At 36.9% G+C, this 17,286-nt stretch overlaps 2 protein-coding genes across 2 annotated transcripts; both read left to right on the forward strand.

Moving 5' to 3' along the window:
* The first annotated feature begins 4,025 nt into the window (after window positions 1-4,025).
* LOC107600021 (zinc finger protein 131-like) lies at window positions 4,026-9,895 on the forward strand. The gene is made up of 7 exons (XM_016291789.1): window positions 4,026-4,134; window positions 4,774-4,927; window positions 5,050-5,151; window positions 6,202-6,346; window positions 6,429-7,120; window positions 7,216-7,346; window positions 9,851-9,895. The coding sequence occupies exons 2-7, from the start codon at window positions 4,804-4,806 to the stop codon at window positions 9,893-9,895; spliced, it is 1,239 nt and encodes a 412-aa protein (XP_016147275.1). The 5' UTR covers window positions 4,026-4,134; window positions 4,774-4,803.
* A 2,735-nt stretch (window positions 9,896-12,630) lies between these two features.
* On the forward strand, window positions 12,631-17,231 carry LOC107599996 (serine/threonine-protein kinase NIM1-like). The gene is made up of 4 exons (XM_016291758.1): window positions 12,631-13,198; window positions 13,864-14,221; window positions 14,748-15,016; window positions 16,234-17,231. Exons 2-4 carry the CDS (start codon window positions 13,924-13,926, stop codon window positions 16,987-16,989), a joined length of 1,323 nt encoding a protein of 440 aa, XP_016147244.1. The 5' UTR covers window positions 12,631-13,198; window positions 13,864-13,923; the 3' UTR covers window positions 16,990-17,231.
* Window positions 17,232-17,286: the final 55 nt, after the last annotated feature.

Genomic DNA, 17,286 nt, shown 5'->3' on the forward strand with positions numbered 1-17,286 from the left:
TTTTAAGGAAGCAATAGAAGGAAAAAGTGTTAGACTTGCATTATGGGCATCCAAGGGTCTACATTTATAAAGCAATATACCATAAAAATGAGTTCTACTAAACTTATACTCCCCAATATTGATACAGAAGAGGAACAGTGTAGTGCCTTTCTACCTTTGTAAAGAACAGCAGGAAATACCAGGAAATAAATTTACGAAAATATAAATTATTAAAATGTCATTTTAGAAATTATAAAATAAAATAAAAATAATTAAATTAATGTATTTTATAAATGATCATCTAGAAATATAAATTATTTAAAATATAAATAATTGTATTCAGTAGGAATGCATTAAACTTATCAAATGTGACAAAGACATTTATAGTATTACAAAAAATGTTGTTTTTTAAACTTTCGGTTCATCAAAGAATCCTGAAACATTGTCTCACGGTTTCCACAAAAATATTAAGCAGCTGTTTTCAACATTGATAATAATAAGAAATGCTCCTTGAACACCAAAGCAGCATGTTCGAATGATTTCTGAAAGATCATATGGCACTGAAGACTGGAGTAATGACTGCTAAGAATTCAGCTTTTTTATTTATGTTTCTATTTCAAAAGCATTTCTACTTCCAGATGTTTCTTTATTAATAATGTTTCTCTTAACAATATATGTATAATATTAATATGATACATATTCTTTACTATTTCTGTGGTCTGCCACACTGTTAATGGACATGACACTTATAATATGAATAAATGAATCATCTTACTTGCACAAAGGTAATATCCAGTTCATGCAAATCAAGAAGTTGTCTTCGTTCTTATCACACAGGCTTGTAATGGAAAACAGGAACAAACTGTAACCTACAGCACAAGGGGTCCATTAGTATGATGTTGGCGTGATTACTAACTTGACTACATCATTGAGAGCTATGCTGTGGAGAGGGCCTGATGCATTATGAAGGCCAGGTCAACATCACCGAAGCCTTAATGTACTGCGAACAAGGGGAAGAGCAGGCGTCCAGCAAGTACCAGATAGAAGCTCTCCGGTCTCTGCTAAGTGGATACAGAAGCAGCAGGACCCTAGCTGATAGCGAAAGCAGATCAGGCAATTTGGCGAGTGGTGTGTACTTAGCAACACTGCGTGAGGCTGATTGAATCTGTGTAGCCAGCTCTCACAGTCCACCTCTCAAGACATTGTAAGTAATTGGCCATGAGCCTCTGCTCTCCTGCACTGGATCTTTAGGCCAATTAAGCCTATCAAAGCCACCCACCCTGACCATTTATTGCCTCTACTGGCTTGTTGACCTTTTGCATTGCATGCTTTGAACAGGAAGTTTGAGATGTGTTTAAAAGCTGACGTTTATATGGCATCTCGAGGGCTGTTTTAACAATCAAGAGAACTTCTTTCTTGATCTTTTGCTACAAATGTTTCACGGTCAAATTATTGCTAGTCCACACAACCGACAGCGCCCTTGCTGATTTTAAAATAATGAAATAGATAGGTCTGGTTACTGTTCTGCAAGTCATGAGGTCTGAAAGAAACTGAGGCCATCTATTTAATGCAAATTTTCACTATACAATCTCAGAAAAAAGTACAAAGCTGTCACTGGGGCAGTACAAAAGCTAAAAGGTACATCTTTGTACCTTATTACATCTAAATGTTTTTATATTAGCACCTTAATGTGCATATTAGTAGTTTAAAAGTGCATATTAGTACTTTGAAAGTATATTAGTACCAACAATTACGAAAATTAACCATGGATTTACTACAAATAAAACAAAATAAATAATAATAAAATAGTTAAACCATGGTAAACCAGAAATTAACCGCGTTGGTGAGTTTTGTAACATTACCTTTTTTCTGAGATTGTGGCACTACAACAAAGGTAGAGCTACAGTGTAAAAAAATGATTTTGTCTAAAATTATTGGAGTACAATTACAAGCACCTGTATCTACGAAGACCTGTGAATTTTGTTGCTAAGCGTCAATGAAAATCTCACTGATGAATATTAAAGCGAAAACAGAAGGCGTACATTTGGTTGTTCTGCTTGCTTTAAGCCTGTAATCTACACGAATTTTAAAGTCTGAACAGACTGGGCGTCATCATACACGTACCGACTTTGTAATGGTGACAGAGGAAAAGCTGACCACCATACACTAAACGACTGAGGATCATACATTACCAGACACATTACCAGAATTTGAAGTCGTTCCGATCACAACAAACTCATGCAGAAACGTGCGCCTTGATGCTAGGAGATGCGTGACAATATGTGAAAATATGTGTTCTAAAATCGGCTGAAAATATCAAACATGTTTGATCTCCTCCGACTGGATGGAATCAGAGTCTGAAGTTAAAAAAACGGAGTCTGTGACCATCATAAACTACGCGATTTTCTATGATACTGTCAACTCAAATCTGCAGACTGCCTCAGACTTTCGGCAACTATAGCGGCAACTTCTCCAGACAGTAAATCGGCGGAAAATCGTTATTCCGATTATATAAAAACGTAATTCCAGCCTTTAGTCTGCAACTGAGACGCTCTTATGCTGTCCTGCTAATTTTCAGAAAAATTCAATTAATTTGCCAATTAGGTGTTTGCATGGCAGTGGTTGAAAATGTTAATTTCTCCTTCACTTTCTCTCTACCTGTGTTTTCTGCCAGGAGACTGTGCTTAAGTTGCAGGCGCATGGCAAGAGACATCTGTGTGTCTAACCGGATCAAAAAGGAAACACTTGTCTGGGAGAAAAATGCTGGAGAGGCTCTCAAAGGGAAAGCAACGTGGAGGAAAGATGAATCAGTGCGCGCCATCTGTCGGTGAACTTCGGAATGACATAAAACAGTCAAATGAACAGTAACAGGTTTGAACAGGTTTCATAAAGTTATATTTTCCCTTTAAAAATGTATAGTTAATTCAGTTTGTTAATGATTTAAACAATTAAATGTATGCTTAAATACAAACCCGATTCCAAAAAAGTTGGGACACTGTACAAATTGTGAATAAAAACAGAATGCAATGATGTGGAAGTTTCAAATTTCAATATTTTTTATACAGAATACAACATAGATGACATATCAAATGTTTAAACTGAGAAAATGTATAATTTTAAGGGAAAAATAAGTTGATTTTAAATTTCATGGCATCAACACATGAACAAGTTGGGACATGGCCATGTTTACCACTGTGTGGCATCCCCTCTTCTTTTTATAACAGTCTGCAAACGTCTGGGGACTGAGGAGACAAGTTGCTTAAGTTTAGGAATAGGAATGTTGTCCCATTCTTGTCTAATACAGGCTTCTAGTTGCTCAACTGTCTTAGGTCTTTGTCGCATCTTCCTCTTTATGATACGCCAAATGTTTTCTATGGGTGAAAGATCTGGACTGCAGGCTGGCCATTTCAGTACCCAGATCCTTCTCAATTGATTATTATTATTATTTTGTGCAGCAGTGCACAGCTGGGTTAGTGTCAGCACTTTTCCTGCTGAGATGAATCTTTGAAGCTTCCTGTCTCTTTGCTGAACTTTGATGAACACCCTGTTCTTAAAATTCTGTAAGACTGGAAAAACAATGATAGAACACATTTTCTTGGAAGACTTACATAAACATCCAAAACCCATTTCAAACATTCAAAGACATTCCATCTGATCTGTTTTATGATTTATCAATTAGCTCATCTTCATTATCAGATCTCGTGCTCTGTAGGACAGTTTGACCTCCTAGTGATGCACTTTAGATGCAGTTAACACACATTTGACTGATTACTGCTAGTCAATAGTTAACTTGAAGAACGTGTTATGAAATCATTTATTAAGATAAACTGAATCTCATAAATCTTGACAATACATTTGTCTATTCTTAATAAAAAATCAACTGAATATCTAAATCAATGGATAATGAACAACAGGACATTAAATCAATAGCATCTTGAGAAATTGTCTAATCTATTTGATTTTAGGTACGTTTTCTCAAGCCTAATGTTTAACTACCAAACCTGCAATGGTCTTCCGCAGGGGCTTATGGGAACTCGAGGCCAGAGCAAGAGCGACCGCCCTTTTTCCGACGAGCGGAGGAAAAACAGCACATTGATCGCTTCAGGCCTCCAACGCGTTGAAACTACCGCACTAAACATCAGAGCGTCCCCCGGGGTAAGTTCTCGGGAGCGTTAGACACCCGGCGTCACTCATTATTTAGCCGAAAGGGAACCTGTCTGATTAAAAGAGCATTTTAATGCGCGGTTTGATGACGTAACGACAGTGGTCCAGAAAACAAATGGCGAATGCGTTAGCATCCACAGGCCCAGCGTGCGAGTAACATGAAGCTGACTGGCACACATTGCTGCTTTTGCCGTTTGTATATTTCTGTAGGACCTCTACACGGTTGGGCTGTTGAAGTACGTGGCTTTTGCAGCAGTTTGAGCCGCTGGGTGTAAAGCAGCCCGTCTTGCGTAGAGAAGCTCCCTGTAGAAATGCGCGCTTATTCGGCATGCTGCTTAGAAATGCCCGCTACTCTATGGATCTGTTGGCATAGGGGCCAATACAAAGTATGTGCTTAATTTATCTGAAAACATTATCTGTGTTAAATGACACGCTAGTGAAAGATTGTAGAAGAATTGGTTGGCTGTCAAAATGCATTGACGTTTAATATTTTAATATTGTAGACATGAGACAGAGCTGAGCAATTGTAACTGCTTTTTGGTACCAATAAGTTACATGCATCTTTTTTTGTGTGTTATAATATACATATTACACTTCATTTTCTGACTCGGTCATGTCTGTTTGTTTCAGTACTTGCATGCGCAGGGAAAGGGCTGAGCCATGTCTGTTGATGGAGATGTTGACTATGGGCATGAGTTTCCAGCCCATTACAAAGTGATGCTTGACAAACTGAATGAGCAGCGTCAGCTGGATCAGTTCACAGACATCACTCTTATCGTGGATGGTAAGGTTTTCGGCCTTTGTACCTCTAAATCTAATATCTTTCTGAATTATGCAAAATATTATACAGTTAAATAAACAGTTGCACATATTTGGTGGTGTTGATGATTGTGGTTACTTTAACAGGACATCAGTTTAGGGCCCACAAAGCTGTTCTGGCTGCCTGCAGTCTGTTTTTCCACAAATTCTTCCAGGACTTCACTCAAGAGCCTCTAGTGGAGATTGAAGGTACCTAACAATACATACAACTGTATGAAACCACAAACTGTTATATATTATTACAGTGTAGCCTGTTTGTCCTGGATAATGTCCAGTCTTAATCAGTAAATCTGTCTAAACTGGAAGCAACTATTTGCAACACAGTTGACTTTTCGGCTTGGTGGCATTTTTTTAAAATAGCAGATAATAGATATACCACAGTAGAGGTTTCCTTGGGTCCTAGAATCTGACCCATATCCCATCCTACCTGTGCGTACTGTGTACCTGATAAAATTAGACCCGAGTCTGACCCAGCTAGACCTGAAAAAAAAGCAGCAATGTCTACAAAGCCTGAAGCCCTGCACATCAGAGGCGAGTGGTGACTTTTTCAACTGGGTATGACACCGACCATAATCAGAGATGACAAATAAGAAACATCATGGTCAGTGTAGATTTAAAAGTATGCCCATTTTTCTGCCATATTTGTTCATGAAATTCATTCTTCTATGCCTCCTCACAAAGTTTACATTATCTACAGTATGTTTAATCCCATGTTGTCAGATAATGTAGCCTATACTTTAAAATTCAAGCTGTCAAAAAATGTGGGAGAATGTTTTGGTGCGGCTGCCTGCACCAGTTGTCCGGAGGTTTTGGCCATTTACACACAGCATCACAGATTGACAGAGAAGACGGAGGATAAATGCAATGGTCATAGAGCTATTGATATGAATTGTTGCAAATAATATAGTTAAACACTGAAAAGTTGGCTTCTTTTAAAAGAATTCACATCTCATCAGGTCCATTCTGTAAAAGTACATTTGTTTAAAATTACAAGAAGCTACCGATATCAGTCCTAAATCGTGTCTTTGACTCTAATCAAAGTTTTAAACCTGACCCACTTGAGTTGGACCTCAGGTTTTGTATCCAAGTTGATAGCAGTTAAATCTACAAGTTGACACATTTCTGCTGTTGCATTTTATGTTCTCTCAGTCCCAGCACTAATAGTAATAATCTAAAAAATGCTTAATTTTATATGCTCAATAATATACTTCACTAGAGTATTTTTGTTGCAATGAATAGGTGTAAGCAACACTGCCTTCCGCCACCTAATGGAGTTCACTTATACGGCTACATTAGCTGTGAATGGTCAGGAAGAAGTCAGTGATGTCTGGAGAGCTGCAGAGTACCTTCAAATGCAGGAGGCGATCAAAGCCTTAAACAACAGGTTACTCATTATTGTACATTTTCTTTTGGCTAATTTTATCCTGAGGTTGATTTTTAACTATTATGTTTCTTCTCCCATCTAGAAGGAATGGTACCACCTCAATAAACTCCTCCCAGGCCTTGACTGGAAAGAGCAAGGCTAAGAAGAGGAAGATTGCAGAGACCTCCAATGTGATCACTGAGACTCTTCCTTCAGTGGAGACTGAATCTGTTGAAATTGAAGTGGAGGTTGGTGAGGAACATATTGAGGTGGAGGAAAGCGGCCTGGTGGAAGTAGTGGATGCTGCCAGGAGTTCCACCGAACCCTCATCGGATGACTCTGCGTTGGCCTTATTGGCCGACATCACCAGCAAGTACCAGCAGGGAGAGCAAACGCTCCATGTGATGAAAAATGAAGAAGATGAGACAGTAGTCATGCAGGAAGAGGCTGTTATGGCCTCCAAGACCCTGGAGAATATTGAAGTGGTGGAGGTTCAGATCTCTCAGCTGGACAACCTTTTCCGTTGTGACAAGTGTGACCGCTGCTTCAAACTCTACTACCACCTCAAACAGCACATGAAGACTCACACCGCTACTCCAGATAGGGACTTTGTCTGCAGACACTGCGGCAAAACATACGCCCGGGAAGGAGCCCTTAAACAGCACCTGAATAATTACCATTTTGATGCAGAGGAACAATCCCGGCGGCAGAAAAAGAAAATGCATGTTTGCGAGTACTGTGACAAGCAGTTTGATCATTTTGGACACTTCAAAGAGCATTTAAGGAAGCACACAGGTGTGTGGGTGAGATGATATGAGGTTAAATTAATTTTAACAAATGTATTCAAGTTTAACCTCTAATCAGCTTTTCATTTATTCATGTATGTGTAGGTGAGAAACCCTTTTCGTGCCCGGAGTGCCATGAACGTTTTGCCAGGAACAGTACGCTGAAGTGCCACATGTCAGCGTGTCAAAATGGCGCTGGAGCCAAAAAAGGGAGAAAGAAGCTCTATGAATGCCAGGTTGGTTTTAGCTAGTAACATTATCCAAACGTGCATTTTTACTCGCTAATAGGGCTAAAAAATTAAATTGATAAAAATTGATATTGTGATTTTAAAATGCAATGACAAGGGAGCCGCATTCCCATTTGCACCTGGTGTTTTAATCCAACTCTTTGTCCACTTTCAACCACTTCTGCCCTGATTTTGAGGGGAGGGTCTATGGGCAAGTGTATATATGGGCTGTTTCTGATCTTTCAATCTCTAGTATTTTGAAATATGCTTGCACAATTTACATGAGAATGCAAAAGGAGACATCGGAAAATGATATGGAGAGCAGCAGCTTACGTTTCTTCTATGAAAGCTACAAAACTATGTTGAACGCTGTGGGTTTGTTTTAGAATCAGGACTGGTAAGACAACATTGACATTTTTTCCACTTCATTCCAAACTTATGATTTCAGAGAGCAAAGTTTAAATCCTGTCTGGCTAACACGCTTCAACAGCATGTCCTTTAATGTTTTAGAATTAAATCAGGAGGCAGAGAGGAGGTGGTCTTTTGTGGCTGTTCGAACGCATTTGACCATGTGAGTGCCCACACTACGAGACCAATCTGATTGAATGCGTTTGACTACTTCTTGAAGTGGTCGAAAGTGGACAAAACGTTTTACACCCCGTTCACACCTGTATTTAGCGTTGTCCATTTGATATTGGATCGACCAAAATGCATCTTAATACCAGTTGTAAAAAGGGCCATAGCTAGATTACTACAACTTAAATTAAAATTCAATGAAAATAAAAGTATAAAGTCTGGTTCAAAATATTAATTAAAACTATAGTCTGTTTCAAAGATAATCAGTCTTAATGATACTAAAATAACAACACTGTTTCAAAAATATCAATTTGACGATAATGGTACTTATAAAAATAGTAAAATATTTAATAAGAAATATTACTATTATAATATTACATTATAAAATAAAAAAATTCAGTATTTAAGAACAAGATAGATTTTACAATTGTACTCTTAAATATAACTATCTATCTATATATATATATATATAATATATGCGCATATATGTATGTGTATCATTTTCAAACGCCAAAGCATCAAGCTTCATTTTTGACAATACTTCAGGCTTGTTCTCTTTTGTTGACAACAACGGGTTTATAAGCGTTATCATTTCAAGTTTGGGAAGATGGTTGCGGTCTATTGCGTTCCCAAAAACTGAAAATAAATTTATTTATTTAAATGCAATTTGATAATCACACTAAGCCATATGGCAGTTTCAGTTTTATTTTGCTTATTCGTGCTATGTAGAATTAATAGTATTATTGAGAAAGCGACAGTAACCAGTTAATCATTTCATCATGTAGAGTAGAGCCCCTTCAAAATGTTTATTATTGTCATCCCCACATCTTTGTATTTGATTTAATTTTATTTTTAATTTAATAATACATATGTCATTTAAAGTGATCGTTCACCCAAAAATTAAAATACTGTCATTGTTTACTCACCCCCAAGTTGTTCCAAACCTGTGTGAGTTTCTTTCTTCTGCTAAACACAGAAGATATTTTGAAGAATGTGGGTATCCAAACACTTCAAAGTAGCCATTGACTTCAATAGTGTGGAAAAAATACTATGGCGGTCACATTCGTTAAAATGTCTTCTTTTGTGTTCAACGGAAGAAAAAAAAAATTAATACAGGTTAGGAATGACGTGCCATTTATCGAAATAGTGGGTGTCAATGATTGTCTTCTGGACAACTGTCAGATCCGCAGTTTTCCCCATGATTGTGTAGCCTAGGGAGCCAAACTGAGAGACCATTTTGAAGGCTCAGGAAACCTTTGCAGGTGTTTTGAGTTGATTAGCTGATTGGCATGTCACCATATTCTAATTTGTTGAGATAGTGAATTGGTGGGTTTTTGTTAAATGTGAGCCAAAATCATCACAATTAAAAGAACCAAAGACTTAAACTACTTCAGTCTGTGTGCATTGAATGTATTTAATACACGAGTTTCACAATTTGAGTTGAATTACTGAAATAAATGAACTTTTCCACGGCATTCTAATGTATTGAGATGCAGCTGTATATATTATGAATCTAATCTGGATGTATAATTTATTATGTTGTCATTGTCATGTGTCAGTTGCGTCAACACCTCTTCTGTGGCCTCTTGGGATAGTAAAGTGTCCAGCGAATGCGCATTTCAGAATCTCGCTAGAAGTAGAAGGTCATCCTGGTACTTTTTGTCAAATATTATATGAAAACTATGCATTCGGATTTAGAACTCCTTTCACATACTGCTTTTTGCCTACTATATTATAGTAGGTAAGTAGGCATATTTGTATGTATGAGGAAAATGAGCAATTAAGAATTAATTTACTTAATTCTACTTCCTATAGAATGAGTGCCTGCATTTTAGAGCCAGAGGATTTATAGCTGAACCCTGTACATGCAGGCAGCAAGGCTTTTTCTTACAGGGGCCACTGATATCCCATGTGTTTAGTGTTTATCTTGTGTGTAGATCAGGACCGGATCAGTAGAAATGGCCCCTGTGGACCATGCTTAATGCTTAGTCAGTGCTTCTGTCCTATGGGGTGTGAAAAGAGTCACACAGTTGATGTGAGTATACCACATTCGAAATCTTGCCCATGAGACTCATGCTAATGGTGCTGTGTACCAGAAAGGAGCTAAATGATGAGCTATATGCTTTTTTTAGTAATTGATATTGAAGTTGGGGGTTTAAAAATAAGACTTTCCATGTAAAATACTTTAAAAGAGATAGTTCTGTGAATTCTGTCATCATTTAATCACCCACATGTTGTTCCAAACATGTGACATGAGATTAAATCCCTTTAATTAAAATATATATATATATATTTATTGCGGAATGAAGCAGTTAAAACCAATAATCAAAGCCAAGCACTGTATATTATTTCACATGAGAGGAGGGTGTTTACTTAGAGGCACAACAACAACAAAAAAAATGAATAAAATAAAAACTAATCAAATAAGCTGATTTATTTCTAAGGGTCAGAAAGATGGTGCAAAAAGGTGAGAGTGTGAGATCGTTATGCAGACACGTGCACATCCATGCACTTGAAAAGGATCTTTTTTAGGATTCCTGCTTGCTTTACACTTTAAAAGAGAATTCTGTCAGCCAGTCAATCTTTGCAGCCCTTTCAGCAATCAGCAGAACACATGCAGGAACGTGTTTGAAGCCTGGGGATTTGAGTATTCATGAGAAACATCACTTTGATTTTTTTTGTGCTGTGCCTTGGTAAATAGAGCGTGTGAAGTAGGGCAGTCTAGTGTGAAGTATGAAGGTCAAATATCTGCATCAGATAGATGTAAATTTTCATCTGATTATTTGTTCTTGCTACTATCCAACTATTTATTTAACAATCAGTTTATCAATCAGTATTCAGGTAAGCTATGGTTAAAACATTTCTAAAACTATCTTATTAAAAAACAAGATTTTTTTTTAGCTTCCAAAAACATTAGTTTCCATCCATTTCAAATAAATGCCATTCTATCGAATTTTCTATTCATCAAAGAATCCACAGAATGTAAGGTTTTCACAAAAATATTAGGCATTGGTGGTGGTGATAAAATATTTCTTGAGCAGCAGATCAACATATTATAATGATTTCTGAAAGATCATGTGACACTGAAGACTGGAGTAGTGATGCTGAAAAAAAATCAGGAATAAATTTATTTAAAAAATATAATAAAATAGAAAAGTTATTTTTAATTAAAATAATATTTCACAATATTACAAATTTGACTGTATTATTGATCAAATAAATGCAGATAAGTATTCAGATAAATGCAGATAAATAAATAAATGCAAATAAATAATTAAATCAACTAAATCTTACAGACTAAACTTTTGAACGGTAGTGTATTTCTCAGTCAGGGTAGTTGAAATAAAATGTTGTTGTGCGTATAAACCTGTGGTCTTTGAATGCTCAGTGCTGAAGCCGGTAGAATAAAGCTCTTGTTTTGTGTGAGTGAATGAAGGGGGATTAAATCTGCTTCTCGGAAAGATCTGCTGATTGCGTATAAGACTGTTCGGGTTTTCATTTGATTGTCAAATCACTGATCCTTTATGGCAGTTACACAAACAAGTAGAGAAATGTACAATACACATGCACATGTAAAGATACATAACTATAGGATTGTTTTCTCACTTTTTTTTATTCCAAAACGTTTTATCACTTAAGTGTTAAAACGTTTTTAACATGATCTGCTCCAAAGCACTTTCAACAGATCTGATTGGGTTAGCTATAATTCTAAAATGCTGATACTCGAAAGTTAAAACAAAATAATACAGTTTGGGTCTATTGCCTCAAAGAACCCTGTTGAAAAGCAAACTCAGCAGCTTATATCAGCCTCACCACTCGCCTCCACCCGCAAAAAAACACATTGTCACATCTAAAGGTGTCTGTGAAGGTGCAATACTCAACAGTCCTGTGTGGAGAAACTGCCTCAGTTAGTGCAACACACACCAACTGTTCTGTGATCAAATAAAAAAAACATGCAAAAACCATAAAGAGTCTAAAAGTATAATGTTATGAACTACATTTTTACACTTTCTGAAAATGGATAGAAAAGGGTCCCTGACACACAAATGCATTCTGAATCAAAAGTTTGGGGTCTGTAAGATACAATTATAATTATAGAAATATTATGAAAATTTTAAATAACTTTATTACTGTAATGGCAAAGCTGAATTTTCAGCAGCCATTTCTCCAGTCTTCAGTGTCACATGATCATTCAGGAATCATTTGAATTAAATTGATCATTTGAATATGTAAATTGATATTCTGTTATTGCCTCGTATATCATTTCATTTGTAATCCAGTGTGGCGTAATGGGCGTGTAGTGCTTGTTTTATGTGTGATGTTAGCACTCGTGGCTCTAGAGAGTGAGGTGACAGCACTCTGTGTTCTTATATTCTGCTCTATTGGGACATTGTTACAGGAACTACATCAGCAAACTCACCCTAATTGCATCCTGAAACACACACAAATGCTCATAATGATTTCAGTCATATTTGCAGTTAGACATTTAATTTAGTTCAGATTTAATTATAAATACTTGTGTAAATACCGGTAACTGAAATTATTTAATAAATACTGCAAATGCATAAAATTTTGCCACACAAAATTTGCATCCTGGTTTAGACAAGCTAAAAAAAAAAAGGGCTTACCTTAAGAAAAGGTGAGTTTAGGACAGGATAAAGGCAGTGTCATGGTACTGATATATTCTTTGTCTCTCTCTCTCTCTCTCACCAGGTAAATGGGAATCCATTAGTTTAGTCCCTATGTTTAAATTGGAGACTTAAGGGCTACTAAAAAAAGGCATGGATTAGGATCTCTGTACACGCTAATCCCAGAAAGACGACTGTAGAGTGAGTCAGAAGCACCAAAGAAACACACCGAGGTGAACAAATGAGAGGGAGTGGTTGTTTTCCATGTGGGACCCCCATTTCTGAATGACCAACCAGGCAAAGATGTTAAATGAGAGAAAGCACCGTACATGAAGCCAGGGCCAGCGAGAGCAACGTGGAGCCTTATTATAGCAGCCAGGCAACAATCACAGCCTTCATTGTTCTCAATGCTGATCCGCAGTCCTTTTTTTATCACGGAGACAACGCACCAATTAAATCAGGCACATCTGATGAGGTTCAGGGAGATGCAGGACTGAGGGGAAAGAACAGCACTGTGCACCGGGCCGCTTGGGTGAAGCAGACGACCCTAAACATCTACTCTTTTGTACTTAGATATGTGTATAAGCTTGAGTTGAGATGTGGCGATAATGATCTCATTTGGGAAATTGACGCAGATGTACAGGACAACATGTGAAGGTGAGAAAGAACTATCCATTCATGTCTGAATGCTTTTGGAATGAAAATTTATTTTAAAAAAATTTAAGAAATTTTATTTTATTAAAGTGCATTTATAAAATGATTACTATTTATTACTAAAAATATTTAGAAATATAAATTGTGTTGTATATTTTTATTAATAAAAAATTGTTTATGTAGCGGTTTAGTAATTTATTATTGTATATAATAATTAAATGTATATTTGTATACAATTAATATGAATAAATATGTGTGTGTGTGTGTGTGTGTATATATATATATATACATCAAGAATAATATTTTTTAAATAAATTATTGTAAATATAATTTTCTACTTACATATATACACACACACACACACACACACACACACACACACACACACACACACATATATATATATATATATATATATATATATATATATATATATATATATATATATATATATATAACAATTTTAAGATTAAGTATTACTAAAATAGTAATTATTATTCAGAATGTTACTATTTTTATTATCATATATTATATAATTTGCTCCTTGATAAATGATGGATGTGTTTATAGGCGGAGGTAAAAAAAGAAGGGGTAGAAAAGCAAATGTATCTTTCTCCTTAAACTTTTCCTCTGTTGTTCTCTAATTGTGTATCATTTAATGCCTTCAGGTGGTTCCTTAGTTCCAGGTCTCCTGCCATGAGCAAAGCACCCCAGTGGACTGTGGCAGGATGACTGCTGTGTACCCGGCTGGGGGGGGCTCCGTTGGGGTCTCAGAAGTGGCCACGGGTCCCCAGCGTTATGCCCGATGGAGCCGACAAGACAGCTCTGACATCTGCACGGACGATGAGGGGACCCAGCCACGCCGCCTCACCCCACTGGAGAAGCTCAATCTGGACATGTGCCAAGATGAGAAGATGGTGAGAGAGCTCACCTTGGGCCGCCACATCGGCTTCTACAAGATTCGTGGCGAGATCGGTTGTGGAAACTTTTCCCATGTTAAGCTGGGCATCCATGCTCTGACGAAAGGTACGCGTCAGTTAAGAGCCTCTGAACTGAATTATGTGTAATGGGACATATTCTTTGACTTTACTGAGCGGTTTTCCCCACAAGCTACAGTAGGAAGCTAAAATACTGATGTATTTATTTTGGAGCAACTCACTGACACTGTAGAATTTTATGATCCTGGGATATTCCTATAGCTCACAGACACCCTGTAAAGTATGCTTTATTCTCAGTGTTATTGTCTTGATGAATATGTGTCCTGAGAGTCAAGTTTACATTGATAATGTGGGAAGCATGCCCTCTGTCAAAGTCAAGCTGAGACTACTTGTCTGGTCCAGACACACACGGATTGATTATGAGGTGTCACATTTCTGTCGAGGCCTTTAGAATTGCTGTAGGCCTCATCAAAGATTGCCGTGTGTAAGGGATAGGAGGTTGTGGTGTGTTCATATATACAGTTAGTAGGAATGCATATGTCCCTCAGACAAAAGAATATGAATATTTTCTGAACGAGAAACTCCTGTAACTGAAACTTTGTTGTCATTCACAGACAAAGTAGCCATCAAGATCTTGGATAAAACTAAGCTCGATCAGAAGACCCAAAGGCTGCTGTCCCGGGAGATATCAAGCATGGAAACGCTGCACCATCCAAATATCATCCGTCTGTATGAGGTGGTGGAGACGCTGACCCGTCTGCACCTGGTCATGGAGTACGCAAGCGGAGGAGAGCTCTACACGAAGATCAGCACAGAGGGGAAGCTCTCCGACATCGACAGCAAAATTGTCTTCTCTCAGGTTCTCTCAGCTGTGAAGCATATGGTGAGATGTACATGATGCAAATGAGTAGAATTCAATGAGGGAAATCGGTTATAATTAATTATAATTGTGGACTAAATGTTTACAGGGTACAAACGTTTTCTCGTTATGATTCTTCTGTTTTTCCTGACCTTTAAAATTTGGCAGATTTAAGCCATTTCATGCCAGTTTACTTTTTCAGTTTTTCTATAACATACATAGTTGGAAAACACGTACATAAAGGTCAGTGACACAATGCCCATTTTTTTTGTCAGAATTTATTCTGAAATACAACATAATACAATGAAAATGTAGTTAATTCACACAATGATTTCTGAACTGAAATACATCTGTATATATTCATCTTATAGAATAAGATGTTATATGTACACATTTTCATCTTATAAATTTGTATTAGGTTGTTGAATTAGTTGTTGATTAGATTGAAGTCTTAGAAAATAAAATTTTACAAATTTAAAGTATTGAATATATTTTAATATAATTAATATTATAATTAATAATTGTTTACTTTTTAAAATATTGCATTAATAAATGTTAACAGATGTGAAAAACTGTATTTGCCAAATATTTAGTATATAAAGTTTTATTAGAATATATTAAAACAAATTAAATCAAATTGCTAATTTTTAAAGAAGAATTAAATATTTTTAATATAATTAATAATTATAATTATTTATTTGCTTGTTTTCAGTGTTGTAACATGACTAAAATGTAATGTTAAAATAAAAATAAATATGCATATTTAGAAGATTGCTACATTTGATTCAAAACAATGGTGAACCTTATAAATAATGACAATAATGATATTTTTGGGAGGTATAGTTAAAAATAGCTGATACAAATGCCCTGATATTGTAAAGAAAAAGGCTCTAAAAGAATACAATTCTTACACAGAAACCTTTATTAAATAGTTTGGCATTTTAAAAATATAAAATAATATTAAACAAATATATATTTGAACACATTCACATACAGTGGGGGAAAAAAGTATTTAGTCAGCCACCAATTGTGCAAGTTCTCCCACTTAAAAAGATGAGAGAGGCCTGTAATTTTCATCATAGGTATACCTCAACTATGAGAGACAAAATGAGAAAAAAAAAAAAAAAAATATATATTTTGATACAAATATATTTAGCCAGTTAAATCCGTTTAGAAACGTTGTTATTCAAATTATCTGTATATTTAGTAGTTAATAGTAGTTTATCTTTCTCATTTTGCAGCATGACAATAACATCATTCACAGAGACCTGAAAGCAGAAAACGTTTTTTACACCTGTAGCACCTGTGTTAAAGTGGGAGACTTCGGCTTCAGCACCATCAGCCGCCGTGACGAGACTCTCAACACCTTCTGCGGTTCTCCCCCTTATGCCGCTCCTGAGCTCTTCAGGGATGAGCTCTACATAGGTGCTTGTGTGGACATCTGGGCTCTGGGGGTCATGCTCTTCTTCATGGTGACTGGAACCATGCCCTTCCGTGCTGAAACGGTGGCCAAGCTAAAGCGCTGCATCCTGGATGGGACGTTCACAGTGCCTACTTGGGTGCCGGAACCTTGCCAGAAACTGATCCGGGGCATCCTGCAACCCCAGCCGTCTGACCGCCGCACTGTAGAACAGATGATGGGCTGCGAGTGGCTGCTCCCGTTGGAGTTTCCAAAAGCCATGGAGCCCTTCAAACTGGACCCGCTCCATCTGGCTGAGTCTAAGCCGGGGGAGCTTGAAGAGCATGAGATAGAGGTGAGGAACGCCCTGGAGGCTTTTGGCATCACCGCTGACCACATTCGTAACAACCAGGGCAAAGACTGCAGGAGCTCCATCACTGGAGTCTATCGAATCCTCTTACACCGCTCACATAAACGACAAGCGGTGGAAAGCATGCCAGTAGTTACTCACGTAGTGAATGGAACTGATGCTAAAAAGGACCATCTGAAGACATACAGGAGCCTTAAGCATACATCTAAACTCTGCATCATTCTGTGATGCTCGGAAAACATATACATAAATAATGGACAGCTCACAGAAGCTATAGTTCAGTTAGTTATATTTGAATATACCTCTTTTGTTATCTTTTTTCACTTGAAAATGAGATCAGTGAATGCCTCTAATAAAGTAGTCCGTATGAATGAATGGAAAGTATGAGCGTTTGCAAGTGAGTGAGTACAAGACTTTGGTCTTAATGTCATGGATGTCACATGTCATAAATGTATTTAATAAATGTAATAAAGTGCTCTGGACTGCATTGTTTCAAACATTCCCTTTGTCACAAATTTAGTATAT

Source organism: Sinocyclocheilus grahami, unplaced genomic scaffold (genome assembly GCF_001515645.1).
Source record: "Sinocyclocheilus grahami isolate Dianchi unplaced genomic scaffold, SAMN03320097.WGS_v1.1 scaffold276.1, whole genome shotgun sequence".
In the NCBI taxonomy this organism is placed as follows: domain Eukaryota; kingdom Metazoa; phylum Chordata; class Actinopteri; order Cypriniformes; family Cyprinidae; genus Sinocyclocheilus; species Sinocyclocheilus grahami.

What these genes read in the sequence shown, in the direction of transcription:
- LOC107600021 (XM_016291789.1), top strand. Translation starts at nt 4,804, where the DNA reads ATGTCTGTTGATGGAGATGTTGACTATGGGCATGAGTTTCCAGCCCAT. An exon ending in GCCTCTAGTGGAGATTGAAG is followed by an intron (nt 5,152 to 6,201) that starts GTACCTAACAAT and finishes TGCAATGAATAG; the next exon opens with GTGTAAGCAACACTGCCTTC. An exon ending in ATCAAAGCCTTAAACAACAG is followed by an intron (nt 6,347 to 6,428) that starts GTTACTCATTAT and finishes TCTCCCATCTAG; the next exon opens with AAGGAATGGTACCACCTCAA.
- LOC107599996 (XM_016291758.1), top strand. Translation starts at nt 13,924, where the DNA reads ATGACTGCTGTGTACCCGGCTGGGGGGGGCTCCGTTGGGGTCTCAGAA. An exon ending in CATCCATGCTCTGACGAAAG is followed by an intron (nt 14,222 to 14,747) that starts GTACGCGTCAGT and finishes TGTCATTCACAG; the next exon opens with ACAAAGTAGCCATCAAGATC. An exon ending in TCTCAGCTGTGAAGCATATG is followed by an intron (nt 15,017 to 16,233) that starts GTGAGATGTACA and finishes CTCATTTTGCAG; the next exon opens with CATGACAATAACATCATTCA.